Raw genomic sequence first — 16414 nt, 5'->3', positions numbered from 1 at the left:
GAATCATTTTATTTTAATCCATTCTGAAAGGTAAAAGCAAGTATCATATTCTTACAAAGTAAAAAAAAAAAAATTGCAGTAAATATTTAAGTGAAGCCAACTCTTCCCCAGTCAGATACCCGCCTCTGCTGTCAGAGTTGCAGCACTGAGACTTCATAAGCAAAAACAAGAGTGAATGAAAACTCAGAAAAATTTGTAATAGGAAGGCTGTCTTTATTTAGGTCAACTAATGCAGCTAAAATTAAGAAACAGACATACCTTGTGTGCACAAACACTCTGGCATGCACAGAGATGAAACTGGATTTGATTTTGTTAAGTAAACACCAATGTATGTATGAAAATGAACAGAGAAAAGTGACGTCTACTGGTAAATGGGGTGGTTTTTAAATTTTTTTTTGCTGAAGTGCTCTTAGTATCATGGGTGAAGAGACTTTTTGAATTGCCTGGATCCTTTTAACAGTTGTTCCTTTCCATTGAAAACTTGCTGAGTAGCAGCTAAAGATTTTGGGGCAACAAGCACTGGGGAGTGATGTACTGAGCACTGTGACGAAAGTAGCCCAGAAATAAGATGGTGGCTTTCAAGAGGTTCCTCCCTTCCTTCCCCGCCTTAAACGACACAAAAAACCACATCCTAGGTGGTCGAGGAGGCATTGCCTGGAAGTACAAAATGCCTAAATTGCACATGTGATTGTTACACTGGGATAAAAGCTGGAGTCAGGACAAGGGCAGATCCCGCTGCTTCAGTATTTGTACTTTTTGAAAAGCCAATTTGGCAAGCAGCATAACAAGAGCCGAACAAGTGGATGGACATATGGGGAGGCAAAATAATTGTGCTTTAGGAAGACTGTGCAGATGTGAGCACAACACAAGGGCGTAACTCCATATGGCACATTGCTGACCTTCAGTTGGTGCCTGAATGACAGTACTCAATGTGGGTCGCACCATCTGAGGGATGCTGCACTGGGAGTGGGGCTGAAAGCAGACAGAACTGGATTTATGTAGATCATCTGCTTCCTAGAAAACAATAAAGCAGCTACCAACAGCTGTTGTGCCTGAGATCATTGTGGTATTACTGCACCTTGCAACTCTGACACCTTCCCTAAAACAGTCAGTGTATACCATGCTTCTGGAATAAAAATACTGTTACCATTACTAGAGTGGTGGTGGCGCTTGATCCCTGTGAATCCCTCTATGGGGAGTGCGTAGGTGAGTGTGCAGGAAACCTGATTTCTGTCCATGTTCTCTATGGTTTAAAAGCCTTTATGTGTCGTTGGAGAGGAAATTACTTAATCCTTTCAAACACAGAATATTAAAAATCTTGTGGTTAGCATGTTTATTTGAGAAACATCATGGGTTTTTTTATAAACTAACCCCGGAGGGATGTGCATGTTAGGTAGAATAGCTGTGGCACTGTTGTTAGGAGATGTGGTGAGTGGAGAACTTAATTCTTCAACCTAGAAATCCTTTGGTGAAATACACTTAATAAGTCTAAACTATGAACTATGATTTATTATCCTTTGTTCTTCCTTTTCCCTTTCAGCTGTTAATCCTAACACTGGCTAAGAGTTCAGCCTCATTTTATCAATGGCTGCATGAATTGCTGAGGAGGATTTGCTCCAGTATTCACCAGAAGTCTTTGATATATGAGATTGCAGGCTAACACCGATAATCTTTTGTGAGGAAGTGTCACAATACATACATCGATCATCCAAGCCTCTGTCTGTCAGAGTCTCCCAGCCCAACCGTATTTTTCATGACACAATGCAGCGCATGGCCTTTAAATTACCCATCTGTCTGACAAATCAGCGAGTGTGGCAGAAACTGGCAGCAGTTTGACGTCGCCTATCACTTTAACTGAAGTGAAAGTAATGCAAACAGATTTATGGGATCCCCTTTGATTATAGACTATGAATATATTTGGAATTGATGTTTGGGAGAGAGACACAACAGAGACACAGGAAAGGCTTGTAGGCAAAAGCACTAGTGGTGGGTTTGCAGCTTTGTATTTACTATAAGGGAGACAGTTTTGTTCTTAATTTTTTCCCTCCCCATACAGTGCATCTTATCTGAATACCTCCAACATTTTATTTTTTTGTGTGTCCTGGGTTATTATTTAGCTGTTCTAAATTCATAACTTTATAAATATCAAGGCTGAGTTTTCTTAAATGTATTTGCAGTACAGTTGTTAAATATATCTGTAACATTCATTGCATGACAGTAAATACTGCTCAGTTTCCAAATGAGTTCTGAATACAATGGAGCACAGCAGAAGACAGAGCTGACAAGAACGGCTGCCCACTGCAATGCTGGTGAGGACTAGAGTTCTATGACGGGGCAGAGCAAAGTGTCAACTTGGTTTTTCTGATCCAGTGGTTTATCTTTGTTGCAGAAGTAACCAAGACCTTGACTTTTGCCCTTTGCCTCCATGCAAGGGCTCTGGCCCCAGTATAGTATTGCCTTGAGCCTAGTTCATAACCTAAGTCTGCTGTAACAAGCCTATATTTTTAGAAAAGGGATTTTATTCTACTTATTGACACTGATGTATAAGTGTAGTGGTGAATTGTGATGGTGAAAGCTGGGGCAGAACTACAGAGTACGTTTCATGTACAGGCACCAACATGCCCATTCAAACAACTCTTAGCTGCAGCTGAGCTCTTGAAGCCCTGAGCCATCTGATCCGAAGGGGTAGGGTGGGTGCCCTTTGGGAGTTAGTAAGTTTATTGAATAATTTTCTGAGCTCTCGAGCTTATACAAGCTTCTCTTGATTGACTTTCCTCATGCCAGGCAGCACTGAGCTGGCAGCGATCTGTCACTGCTGTGGGTTCCAGTGTTCCCCTGGTATCACAGCCACTGGTAGCTGTGGGGACCGTGATCTACAGCGGCTGAACTCTGAGATAAGCTTTTCTAAATCTGGAGTCCTTCTCCTGCCTTTTGCTTGGGGGATGTTGACGTAATCTTCACCTGAATTTGGTTTGTTGATGCCAGCATGCAACCTAAACCTCTGGCTCTCATCAGCATTGTGGCTCTGTGGATCTTTCAGAACAATGGAGGGAAAATGCCTTCTGGGACAGATATTTTTTAAACAAACTAAATGGGTTTTTTTTCCTTTTCCCCCCAGACAGTGTTTGCCTTGAAAAGGGAGAAACAGGTAACATTCCCCTCCATGCTAAACCACAGAGGCCATTTTCACTAGGATGATGGCTACATGGAACAAACCAGGCTTGCCGTACAAAAGAAAAGGTGCTGGCTTGCAAATGGAGTTCATCACTGATGGGATGGGTACTTTCCAGCCCACAGTTACTTATTCGGAAACCACATCCCAGCTCCTGTAAATGGGCTGTTGGCAGTGTCCCTCCTGCATTTTCAGGCAGTCTTAGTCTCCAGCCTTTGTATGTGATGATAAGAGGTCTTTTTGACTTCCAGGTGCAGGTTTCTGCCAAGCTTGTGGCAGCTGGGCTCTTGCATAAGCATCTCCTCCCACCTCCTGAGGTGAGAAGGTGGAGACAGTGATGCCAAGTGTTGCATCTCCTCACACAAGGTTTGTGTCTACAGGATTTCGTAAGGCCTCCACAGAAACAGTGGGGCAGTTTGTAACAAAACTGAGAGGTCACGTGGAGGAGCAAGTACAGCAGACAGCAGAGATCTTGGTGTGTGGCTGAGGCTGCCGTGTAAGTTTTGAAGTGCCCAGGAGCCTCTGGCTGCTCCCCACAGGAAAGGCTAGGTGGTCTTTGGGTCTGTCTGTCTCTCTTCCTGTCTGGAACTTGGTTAGTGGGAACCTATGCAAAAGGTTTTGGCTAAAGGAAATCCAGATGTGTTTCCCCTGGTTGGCTAGGACATCCTCAGTGCTTGCTGTTTTTTCAAACCCAAGCTGCTACTTTTCTAAAATCTCCATCCACAGTTCTCTCATCAGGTTCTGCCTGCCTGCATCCCACATCCGTTCTGAAAATACAGTCAGTGGAGTGTCCTCTGTGCAAGTCCCACACCTTGTCGGTGCTTGTGAGGGAGGCCGCATCTACGTTAGAGCACAGAAGGCAGATGTGTTATTGCAGTGTAGTGCTCAAAGCATGGGCACTAGCTAGGCTAGCATCACTGTGAAGAAGAAAGCTACAGGAGGTGTCTTTGCTAAGGGTGTTCCTTTGATATAATCCTGTCTCTGCTATCAGTTTTTTTCAAGCACAGCTTTGTCCGTGAGGGATCTCACCAAGGCAGCCATGACTTTGGTGGAGCTGTGGCTTTAGGCGTATTCTGTGTAGCTCTAGTAGCAGAGCAGGGGGCACATGTGAGCAGAGTTACACTGAGGTCCATTTTGGTTTAAACCAGTCCTAGGCTGTTCTCTGTAGGCAGGATTCTGAAACCCAAGGACAGCATTGGTTTCTAGCACCGACCTTTAGTACAGCACGGTCTGAATATTATTTCTAGGACCCAGTGAACGGTACTGGATGACAATTTCTGAGTGCAGCCTGGCCCCTCTGCTTTTAGTTCCTTTGGCTAGCTGCTGCTGAATCAAAACATCTGCTTGTTATGAGTAATGATTTTTTCTTTCCCTTTAGGGAAGATGCATAAACTTCACTCGGGTGAAATCAGATGGAACCTCTGCCCCTTACAGCCCACCGCTAAAGCTGCCGCAGCGCAATGATGTTCCTCTCAACAATGCTCCAAGGAATCCTTCTCCTCCTGTGTCTCTTCAGCCCCCTTCCAGGCAGCCACCTCCTGGACCACCCCCATCCCGAGCGCCTCCTGGACCTCCTCCTTCGCGCCCACCCCCACAGCCCATAGCTTAGAGTGTGGCAAAATCCTGATTGACAAAACATGTCTCTTTGCTGAGCACGGCATATTTATTGAGTATCGGTTTACAGTTAAAGATATCAGAATTTGTTGCTGGTCAGCAAAAAAAAAAGAAGAAAAAAGAAATGAAAAATTGCCAAGTGTCAATTTTAGTGTTTGAATATATTTATACCACACGTGCTGAGTAAACATTCAGTGGGTAGGATTCAGAGCTATGGGGTATAGAAACAAACCAAAATGTTCATCTAGATACAGTAGCAGCTTTTGTATGTAGACATTTGAAGATCTATTTACATATGACATTTGTCTGACTTGGTATGTCAGATCATTCATTAATAATTTTAGCTGGTACATGCGCATCAGTTGTTTTGATAGCTGCCACCTGCAAGTCGGTTAAACATAGTTCTTTGAGGAATTTGCTTTCTTTTCCCCAACAGTACTGCATCCAGATGTTAATATGGAACAATACTTGCAAAGATAACTTTCTGATTTTGGTTCTGCAGTGGAATTTCCATGAAAGTTTATAAGAACGATAATGAAGTAAGATGAGACTATGTGCCAATTATCTAGAGGCAGTAATCTAGCACAGAAAAAGGGTGCATTTTTCTCCTGAGAAAATCAGGTTTGAGCCTGCCATCTCTGCTTATGTTTCGACTGTTTTGCATAGGATAGCCACTGAAGGCCAGATACTGGTTCTAGAAACCCAAACCTTGAATGAGACTGGGTACAGATTTGCCCAAAGTTCAGGGGAATTTTTAGAAAAAACGTTTTGGCAAGGTGTATAGTTTTCATTTATAGAAAACATGGGCCAAAATGGAGCAAATATACATGCAATCTGAGCATAAATGCTGTAATATGCAAACAGCATGTGTTACTTCTATCAGCAACATTGAGGGACTGATTTCATTGCTATTTAATTGGATAAATTTCCTTTTGATCTTGCTGCCAACCAGAACGAGATCCTTTTGTGATTCAGACATGAATTCCTCTCTGAGTATCGCTTTCTTTAGGCAGCCCGGATCCCACCAACACCTGACATTGCAGTCTACCCGTGGCTCAGAGGCATGGCCTGAAGTGTCAGTATGAGCTTTTATCCCTGTTTTATATAGTGTTTCACTAGAGGATTTCCCAAACCTTTTGACTGTGCGCCCATGACCTCAATTCTGTGTGTCACCAGAAAGTGATGTGAGCACCCACACAGATGTGGGAATATATGACGCGGGACTGCGGGCCAGCCCATAAATAGTGTTCACTAAGCAACACCTGAGTGGGTTGTGCCCAGATCATTCCCTAATGAATCAAAATAACACCTGAGCTTGCTTTTTCACCACCACCACCTATCATATTGGAGAGGGTGGCTGCAAATCCCTGTGCTGGTTCACTTTGGCACTGGCTGTGTTATTAGAGTAGTTGTAGAAATGATGTTTATGTTGCATTATGACACAGCATATACCTATTTCTCCATCTGTGTGTAGGTGTGGGTGTGTAGCACATCACAGTAGTTATTGGCACATAAATCCAAATAAAACACTGACTGTATCATGCAGTTACTCCAGATTTAAGGGCTTTTCATGCGGTTGTTACAGGCATATAAAGTTGCACTGGTACAAATAGAAATCAGGCTTACTATTTCCAGTGGATGTCCCACTTGCAGAACGCCATACCAAGCTGTCATTGGTCTATGCTGATCGCTGTGACATGCTGTGTGTATGCAGAAGAACCACAGAGCCTCCTTCTCTTGCACTGCTCTGCTCTCTTGAGTTATGCTCTTACCTCATGTATATTGGTGCAGGTAGTGGAATCCCAGTTGTGGGTGCCAGCTGGCCTTGGAGCTGTTCCTAATTTAGGTCTGAGCCAGCAAAGTGCTTCTGCATGCATTAAAATCTCCTGCAGGTCAAGAGGAGCATCCTTATTCCCTATTAATTTGCTGACCTATGAATTTATTGAGATCAGAAGGGAGAATTGGGATGCAGTCAACCCTATCCTCATTCTTTTTAGTCACTTGAATAGGGTCTGCATAATTTGGCCCATAAGAGTGGATTTCTTTTTGGAAGAGAGAGAAGTGTGTGTGTATGTGTGTGCGTGTGTCTGTGTTTGTATGTGGGAACTGTGTGCGGTCTTGTTTGGTTTCTCTTCCTTTACAAAAATTACTTGGAGAGCAACACTCCTGTGAATGGAAAGGCTTTTGCAGCCAGTGCGACAACACACAGTTGTCACTCACTCACCTCTGTTTCTTTCAGTTGAAAGGTGAAACTAAAACATGTCCAATTTTCCATTGCAATTCTGGTGAAGCTCCACTTTCAATACTAGTGAAAGAAACTGGGTGACTGCAGTGAGGGAGTAGGGACCTGGATGTGGGGGAAGGAGCTTTAGAAACAGAGGTCGGTGGCAGGCTTTATTTTGGTTATATGGACGCCTATGTGAAATAAACTTGCTGGGTCTAAGACCATTTGTAATGTGTATGTACAGTTGAACGTACCAGCCTCTCATGCTGGCTGTCTAAGAATAATTAGCCAACAAATGCTAACCAGGAATTGAAATGGCAGAGGATAATAAAACCAATTCCTCTGCCAGGACAAAACATGGCATTTGAGCTTTAGCTGCTTGAGGGAGTGGGGCAGACCACTTCTCTAGATGCCAAGTTTCTGATCAGCAGGTGGTGATGAGATTGAAACAATGGTGCAGCTCACAAATGGTCTAATGATACAAGGAAAAACTTGTGTACAGAATTAGTATCTGCTAATAAAGTCAAATTGATGGATCAGGAGTAAACTTTAGCTAATGCAAAGCCTGGGAACCAGATTTTCTATTGTCTTGCACCTGTACAGATCTTGAAGGGGGTCCGTAGAGTTGTTGCAGATTTGCATTGATGTTAATGTTGGTAGAATTTGACTCACTTCCAGTGGGAATGGAGATGTTGGCTTAGGGGGGCTTCTCACAATCACACATCCAACATGCCTGTTGTTTGCCGTTGAGGGGAATATTATTCTTTGCTGGAACAGCCAGTCTTGCAGAGGTAACAGATACTAACAATTTCTGCATAACTTGCAAGTGCAGTGAGAAGTGGTTTGGGCTTCCAGGTGATCAGAGCCATGTATGATAAAACAGGAACCACCATGAATTGGAAATTTGTATTCAGCATAAATGGAGTTCCTAGCATTTTCACTATATAAAATTAAGCGTTTGATGTGTAACACTAGTTTTGGCTGCAGCTTTTGTGATGGGAGCACTGCAGATTGAGTTTACTGATAAAGCGGAAAGAAGAGCAAGTGAACCTGAACTGAACTGCCTTTGCAAAGGTGGGGGCGATGAATATGCTGCACTGGCTACAGAAAGGCCTTTTGGTTGTATAGAAATGTACCTGTTCACAGTGATCTCAGGCACTGTAACAATGCAGTAGAAGAAACTGGTTAGTATTTTACTGTCTGTTGAGCTTGATCCTTACCTGGTATAAATCAAAGTAGGCCAGCTGAAACCAAGGCAGTAATACTGGTGTCTGTCTGCTGAGAGCTGGCTCAAAATAAATGAAGGGACAAAATCCCTCTAACTGGCTTGATATTTCAATGTTTTGGTGTGCTTGTATGTCAGCTGGAATTACAGTAGTTACACTGCTAAGAAATGTTCTCATGTGGGATGATTCTCCTGTGTTTTCCAGCATATAGCAGGCATCATTTTAAACCTGCAAAAAGTGAGTATCTAATGCTTCCCCAAATCCAAGAGAAAAATGTGGATTTGGAAGACCTTTGGCTCACACTTAGCACAGATGTGAAATGACACAAGGTGCAAAGCAGCGGGTAGGGAAACCCCATGTGTTTAAATATGATACAGAACCATATTGGTCAAAGCATATTTATGGCCACCTTTCAACCTCAGTGCATGTATTGCCATCTGTGGGAGTAGCCTGCAGAGCAGACAGTCCTAAATGGAAAAAAAAAGGAAGAAAGGAAGGAAAAGAAACAGCTCCTCATCTGAATTAGTGAGAATAACAATGAATGACACTATTTCATGAACTGTACCAGTTCAAATGCATGTGCACCTGCTGCTCCTAATGCTTTTTACTCCTGTTGGTCTTTAGGCAACATGATCAGTAATATGCTTTCTCTCTTTAATTGTTTGCTGGTTTTATTATTGTTATTTTTTTGTTTGTTTTTTACACATTTCACTGAGAAAACAGCCCTACTTCTGTAAATATAGAGTTTAATTTGGAGGAGACAGCACACTTCTGGATGTTACTGCTGGACAGTTATTTATTAAAAGGGGCTTAAGGTGAATAAATAAATACAGGTGGCTCAGGATACATGCATGCAAGTGTGATAATGCAGTATAGCGTTTTCAGTTCTCTGTAGTTTTAGAGCAAGGGGAATTTTTGGGTCATCCTAGTTTGTTTAGAGGTTTGTTACTGATCTGATACTTTTGAGTAATGCAATAGAGATTCCTAACATATAACAGTGCTTGAACAGATATGTAGATTATGATAGATTTTTCATTTTGGGGGGAGGGAGGGGGTAGTGAAAGAGAAATGTTTTAGTTTTTAAGGGAAAAAATGTACTGTACTAAACTTTTTTTAGAAAAAGATGTGTTTTCATAAACAGTGGGGATGCAGGCTGATTGACAGCCAGGGCATGGAGATGAGGGACAGAGGAAGCAGTTGGATTTATAAGGGACAAAGAAGTTTTACATGGGGGTGTGGGTTTGTTACTGGTACATGTGGTACAAATTTCTGTAACTGACATGCCGCTTCCATGTTATAATCATATAACCTTTATGCATTTTATCCGCCTGCTCCATTTTTCTGAGAAAACCTTGCAAATGTAATGCCTGCATGCAAATGTGGGAGATGTAGCCAAAGTTTTATAATCCAACATAATGTAGTCTTAATGGATTCAAAATCAACAATAAAAGTGCTTACTGGTTAAACACTACAGAGAATTTCATTGCAGGGTCATTTTAAGAGGGGATAAACTTGCCTGTACCTGGTTTCTAAGCAGCTCGGCCATCTCATGGTCAGGAGGAAAACACAGGGTTTCATGTCAGAATTCCCATCCCCGAGTTGCTACTGATACATTACTTGACTAGAGACAAGGGTTTGTTCTGTGCCTCAGTTTCCTCCTTCCAGCCTGAGCATTTCAGTCTTTCCGTAATTCAAAGGTAAGCCATCGTTTGTTGGAAACCCTTTTAGATTTCAGGTAGCAGGGTAGAAATGCCAAGTAAATTCCATTGGAGTCAGCGCTCAAACATTGATTAACACAAGGGGCAGGATCTGAAATTACTGCTGCTGCCTTGAAGAGAAGTTGTCTAATGCGTAGAGACAAAGTAAAAGCTGTGCAAGATGCTAGAGCTCAAGACTTCAGCAAAGAGAAAGTCTGTGGTAAATCCTACACTTACGAAAACACTGGAGTCACTGGGCTTCAAACACAACTACTGATTTTTAGGAGTCTTGCCTGAAGGACACGGGACTCTGTCATAAGACCACTTCTCCCTCACTGTCTCTGAAGCTAGGGGGTTTTTTTCCCCTCCCTGCTTGTAATGCTTCCTCTGTATCTCTTTGAGCCCCATTGAGGACTGGGGGTGGGGGTGGGGGGTGGGGCGGGGGCTGTTGGAAACATAAGACAGGCAAGAAGGTCAACAGGAGTAGGCCACAAAAATGTCCAACACCAGCAGGCTGCAATTATGGGTAATCAAGGCTGCTGCAAAGCTGCTGAGCTGTGCTACACACTCAGTCTGCCCAGCATGGCAGCCACAGCCCTGTGTGCAATGGGGAAGGAAGCTGGTCCTTGCACATACGCAGCCCCCTGAGCCCATGTGAGCCTCATCTGCAGAAACGGTGGTCACTGATTTTGGGGGGTCCGGTAGCCACATGAAGTCATGGTGGCAGAGCAGGTGGAAGCTGTGTGGTGGCCAAGCTAGGCATCCCCCTCCTTGGCAGCTCCAACCGGCTGTGATGCTAATGGGAGCCAAAACCCTTCTCCTGGAGCTGTGCTCCTCCCTAGCGGAGTCAGGGGCTCTGACAAAGAGCCCAGCTTGCTCTCACTCTGCTCCCCAAGCTGGCAAGACAATACTCACCCAGAATGGTTTTGTGGCCTTCGCTCTTTTTTGTTCCTCCATCTGCTTCTTATGCAAAAAGCAGGCTCCAGCTCTCAAAAGAGATCAGATAAACAAAAGTGGTCCTGGAGCCAAAGCTCTGGGCATTTTTGTTCTGCATTAACAAAACCTCAACACTGGCTGCAGCTGTGGCTGGTTAGGCTTATGCATGCCTGAGACGACAAAATTCAGATTTGACCTGAACTCCCCCAGAGACTGGGAATGTGCAGATCCAGGGCTTTGGTTACAGACTTGTCTATAAATAGCCTCTAGTGCTGATTTAGCATCTTTCATCAAACATACTTCACAGTCTCAGGAGTGGCATTTACATGTGAACATACACCAGCCTACCCTATTTGGCTACAAGGAAGTAAGCGGCAGGAATTTTACTGGCTTCAGCAATCTAAGCCAGGAACTGAAAAAAATGCCCTTTCCCCCTGTCTTCCCATTCCTTAAGAAACCACAGGCAGACCATGTTGCCCATGCTGGAAGGTGTCTGATCTTTGCTCTGTGAACGTGCTTAGCCCTTTAGGTTGGGACTCATCTCAAGCTTCATTGTTTCTGCAGCAAAGTTCCCCCCTTCCCTGCACACTGAGGACCCTCCTTTTCACTGCAAAGGGGGTTACACTGGGAGTTTCCTAGCCAAGTATTACTCTGATTTCTGACTGCAGCTGAGGAGAACTGCGAGCCCATGAGATGAGATGAGGTAAGATGAGATGAAAGAGTTCCCTGAAAGGGAACATTCTGCTGAACAAGTTTGCCTGTGACATAGATCAAAAAATGTTCCCTTTTAAGATTTCAGAGGTGCAGGATTGTTGTGCATGGATAAATACTTCACTGAAAGTCCTTAGATGACCCTATCTGTGTGTCTGCCACAGAGTTCACTGAAGTGAGCTCTCCTGCCAGCCTGTCACTGCCATGTAGCAGGTGAGTTGCCCTTCATCCGTGCTAGTGTCCTCCTGCATCCTGCTGAGCCTCTGGGCCATGGTTCTTGGGTGTAGACTGTTTCATCATGATAGAAAAAGGGGCCCTCCAGAAATATCCTAGGTCCTGTGATGCAGAACACCTCACACTGGAGTTGTACACTTTTCCCTCTGATGGCAGAGGGGTATGGATTTAGAGTATGTGTCTTCCCAGAGTGCACAAGGGGACACTGATACCAGCCAAGACGTACCCACATGTAATAAACACACATGTGTTTGACACAGGTTACTTAAATAAAATTACCCTTTCCTTATAGATCATTCCTGATGCACTGTTAGGGTAAAATACCGAGTGCCCTCAAACATTACCTAGTCTCCATTTTTTCAGTACATAGGAAGATGTTTTGAACTGAAAACAGGACTCCCAAGATTCCCCTCCATCATCAAAGGCATATTTGGCCAACCAAAACAAATGGGAAAATATGGCAAGCATATGTGGCAGCTTATCCTCTTCAAAAACACTGTGGCTGCTTTGTGCCCCTCTTTCCTTGTGCAGCAGGAATAACTTACTTAAAAGTGAACATGCTTAGAGGTAGGGATTAGTCCTGATCAGCTTTAGGGCTTTTTTCTATTCTTTTCTGGATTTCTGATCCACCTGTGTAAGGTGTGTTGGGATCTTTGGTGATAAGGGGATGCCAGTGCAGCGGTGAGGCTGTTGGGTCTGCTTCCAACTGGGAAATGCTGCAATGTCCTCAGCAGACAGGTGCCTCCAGAAGGTATTTAATAATCCTTACAAGCCATCATCATCATGATGGTAAACTTGGGTCTACCACGTGTCACTAGGAGCCACCTGCTCCAGGAATGCATACAGCCCGTGTCTGAGACACCACAAGTGAGAGCCCGTCCACCAGAACAGTCATGGAGAGCCTGGTGGGTCTGTTTCTTCCCAAGCTAGCAGGCACGGCCAGATACTGCTGGTGCCTCGCAGCATTTGTCCTTCTCCAGGGGACAAAGTGGGCAGGAAGAAACTGTGGCTCCCTGCAGGCTCTGGAGTTTCCCAGCCCTCTGACTATTTTTGCCAATGCTAATGGTTTATATCCTTGAAGTGACTCACAGGTCAAAATAGGAAATAGCTCATTTCCCCCCCAGCCACATGCAGGAGTGAAGGAGCAGGTCTGCCTCTGACCCATCCAGCCGGACCCAGTACCGCCCTGGGAAGAGCAAGCAGGATGCTTCCCAGGTGGCCTTAGGCAGCGGCTCTGGAAGGTATATCTGGAAGGTGAGTTTTCTGCATCAGTCATGAATCCTGTTCTGCTTTTCCTGAGGCACGCACAGATGGTGGCTGCCTGCTCCCCGGGGGCCTGAGCTGCAGCCTGCTGGTGCCAGGAGGGGCTCCCTGGAGCTGGTGCAGCGCCCCGGGGCGCGGGGGGCGGCGGGGGCCGGGCTGCCGCTGGAGGGCAAGGCTCGACAGCCTATCTCCCACAGCAGAGCAGCCCACCCGCACTTCTCCAGAGCAGAGTGGGAAACTGGCATTGCCTTAAACCAACGACGACCCGGTTTCAGTCTGGTTTTGCTGTGGAAACCCTGCCTAAACCCGCAGTGCCCGCTCCAGCAACAGCCTCGTCTGCTGCCCACCGAGTGCAGGTGCCGCCCAGGTGCCCTCCGCTCCTCTGCCCTGCCGGGGAGAGCTCCCTGGCTGCACAACCTGCAGGTCACATCGCTCTGGTCCACCTCACCTCCACCGCTGGGCCGGCACCCGCCTGAGCCCCCGCAAGCGGGCGGCCCACACGCCCGGCTGGGCTGGCGGAGTGACGGAGCGGGGAGCAGCTGGCTGCTGGAAGTGTGTGCTCACCCTGGTAGGTCAGATGCTTTTGTAGGTCATGCTGGGCACCTGTAATGTTAGAAGGGAGCTCACGCACGTGTGTGTCTATGTGGTTGAACTGCTTCATGCAGATGCACGCCAGGAGCGCGTGTGCTCACATCGGGAGAGATGCCATTTTGGAAATGGAAACTGGAAACTACAATTGTAAAAGTCCCCTGGGATAAAAGTTTTCAGTTGTTTCCCAGTTACCATTAGCTTGGGATGCAATGCAGTACTTTTGCTGCTTATATAGGACTGCTCAAGTCTCTGCTGAGATTCCCAAAAGCTCAGAGGACCAGAACCAGACATGCCGATCTAACAAAAGTAATCCCCCAAACATCACACAGCTTCCGCGGCAATGTGATACTTTCCCTAATGCTTGCACTGCAGAAGATGACTGTCTCCTAAGCCTGGTCTTGCACCAAACCAGCTCTCTGCAATTAAAAATGGTCTGATGGCTAATGGTTCCCGCTAAGTTTCGGTTCTTGGACCAGGATGGGTTCAGCATTTCTGGGCCATCCAACAGCAGAACCACAGCGAGGTAACTGTAGCCTGGTCTCAGTGCTCTCTCTTTCTCCTGGAGGATGGCCCATGAAGGAAGCGTGGGACAGACCTGGGGAGTGCCACTTTTCCTCCTTTCAGCACTCATAGACCTCTGTCACAACCAGTCCCCCCTCAGCTCCTTCCATGGTCAGTCTCTCTTGCCGGGCTCTTTCCTTCACCTTCCACAGAGCCACCACTTCCTTGGCCATGCCCCTGCCTCTTGCAGCCTCTGCGCAGAGTCAAGCTGGTGACGCAGCAGCGCATGAGCCCGTGCTGTGTTTTTCTGCACTGCACTTCATACAGGCAACACTCACTGGTGAGCTGTGACCTGGTTGCTACATCCCTATTAAAGAGACACAGATCAACCCTGAGACATGTGCAGAGTAAAATCCTCCAGGCAAACAAGCCCTGACTATCAGTTCCCTTCTGTTCTTGCACCTAACTGAGCTGATTTATGAGCTGATGACAATTCCTTGTCTGATACGTTCAGCCCTCATTTATCACCTTTGTGACAAAAATTGCTGCTGAAAATAACCCACAGTTTGGGGCACAAGGTAGTCTGTTGAGGCATGAGTGAATGCTTCATGCCATTCTTCAACCGAGACCCTGTGGTACTGCGAGTCTGGCTTTTGGGAAAGCTTGTTTTGATTTCTTTCTCTTACCATGACCCTGAACACATCCCCTCTGGTTTGACCCAGTGGATGCTAATCACCTCAGTTTCACAGAGGGGCTGGTCTTAGGTGTGTGTACCCTCCCAGCCCCATATCTGGCACAGGTCTCCAAGAAAAAACTTGAACACTTGGAATATTTTCAACTAACACAGCCAGACTACAGCCCTCAGCTTAAGGATAACTGGCTGTTCATTTTAGCAGAACTATTGCTGGTTTTAGTTCCTTTAATGCAAAAATCTTCTTGTTATAAGATTATTTACCCCGTTTTCTGTTCTTGTTACTACAAAAACAAATAGTGAAATAGTTTGGTTTCTTTTAGAAAGCAGCAGCTGTTGTATAAGCAAACAATAAATACAAACCCAAACAATTCCTCTCACATATTCCCAGTAGCTGTGAAATCTTCAACAGGTCCTAGAAGCTGGCATCCGGCTGGGTGGGAGGATGTGTAAATGTCCACATTGTCGTGAGATCTGGCTCAGCGACCCATCTGTACCTTGAATGACATATTGTCCCAGGCAGACCCATTTATCAAAGCCTTGCTCCCGCCTGTGGGTGCAGTGAGTGCTCAGGTAAAGCGTTCCCAATGGTCTGCTTAGGTGATGAAGACTATAGGTACTTGAGTAGAGACTGGAGGCCACGTCCTCAATAGAGGAAAGCAATACTTCATGCCTTTTTGCCTCAGTTTTCCTTTGTCAACATTTTGAGACACAAATACCTTTGCTGTGCCCGCCAAACCATCTGAATGTACACAAACAGAGGTCTGAATACCAACTGCCATGTTACCCGTGTAACTGGCATAGCTACAATGACTTCAATAATGTTACTGCAATTCTGCAGCAGTGAGAGGGGAACCAAAGTCAACCAAAAGACCATGGGTCCGGCTCAGCACTCACTGAACTCATTGGGAGACTTTCTGCTGGTTTTACAAGTGACAGGGGAACACAGAGAAATATCTGCATCTGATGGCAAAGTTCTTCCTAGTGTATCAATCCTATACCTGTTTCTTCTGATGACAATGTCATGATAACATTGTGCCCTAATAGTCTGTGAGCTCTTTAAGCATGTGATTTGTGGCTCTTCACTGTATAATGATACTGGTAGATAGCCTGGCTCATCAAGAAGGCTGGACACCTACATTGTACACCGTGCTAGCAGTGTAACAAACTGCTAATTTTTTTGCCCTTAGGAAAAGTAATTTATGTCTCTTTTACTACTACTGAGTGTGTAAAAGCTGGAGAAAAGCAAATCTTACCAAGAAAGGCTGTCTGACATGCCAGTCAATGCAATCAGTAACAGGTACGTTGCTGCCTTGCTACGAACAGCTGGACCTCAGACACATCCAGGGACATTTTCTCTTCTTCCTTAGGCTGCTCTGTATAAGTCTGTCTCCATCTCAGGGTCATGTCAAGCAGCAGGACTATCTTTAATTGTGTACAGATACCTGTACTTATTCCATCAAGGACTACATGAAAAACAATCACCACAGACGCAGGTGGGGACATGCACAAAATATTTCACACACAAGCATCTAAAGGCTTCCTGAACGCTGC

The 16414-nt window shown here is 45.3% G+C and overlaps 1 protein-coding gene across 1 annotated transcript in view; it reads left to right on the top strand.

The window, feature by feature from the left end:
• The window catches only part of ANTXRL (ANTXR like), a 64514-nt gene extending 54807 nt beyond the window's left edge, over nt 1-9707 (top strand). Inside the window, exon 18 of the mRNA XM_037400737.1 lies at nt 4551-9707. Coding sequence (XP_037256634.1) covers nt 4551-4781 — 231 coding nt within the window. The 3' untranslated portion in view covers nt 4782-9707. The remainder of the gene's footprint in view (nt 1-4550) is intronic.
• Nucleotides 9708-16414: the final 6707 nt, after the last annotated feature.

Source organism: Falco rusticolus, chromosome 9, assembly GCF_015220075.1.
Source record: "Falco rusticolus isolate bFalRus1 chromosome 9, bFalRus1.pri, whole genome shotgun sequence".
NCBI classification, from domain to species: domain Eukaryota; kingdom Metazoa; phylum Chordata; class Aves; order Falconiformes; family Falconidae; genus Falco; species Falco rusticolus.
Note: the sequence above shows the minus strand (reverse complement) of the source record. Positions and strands in the feature narration are given on the sequence as shown.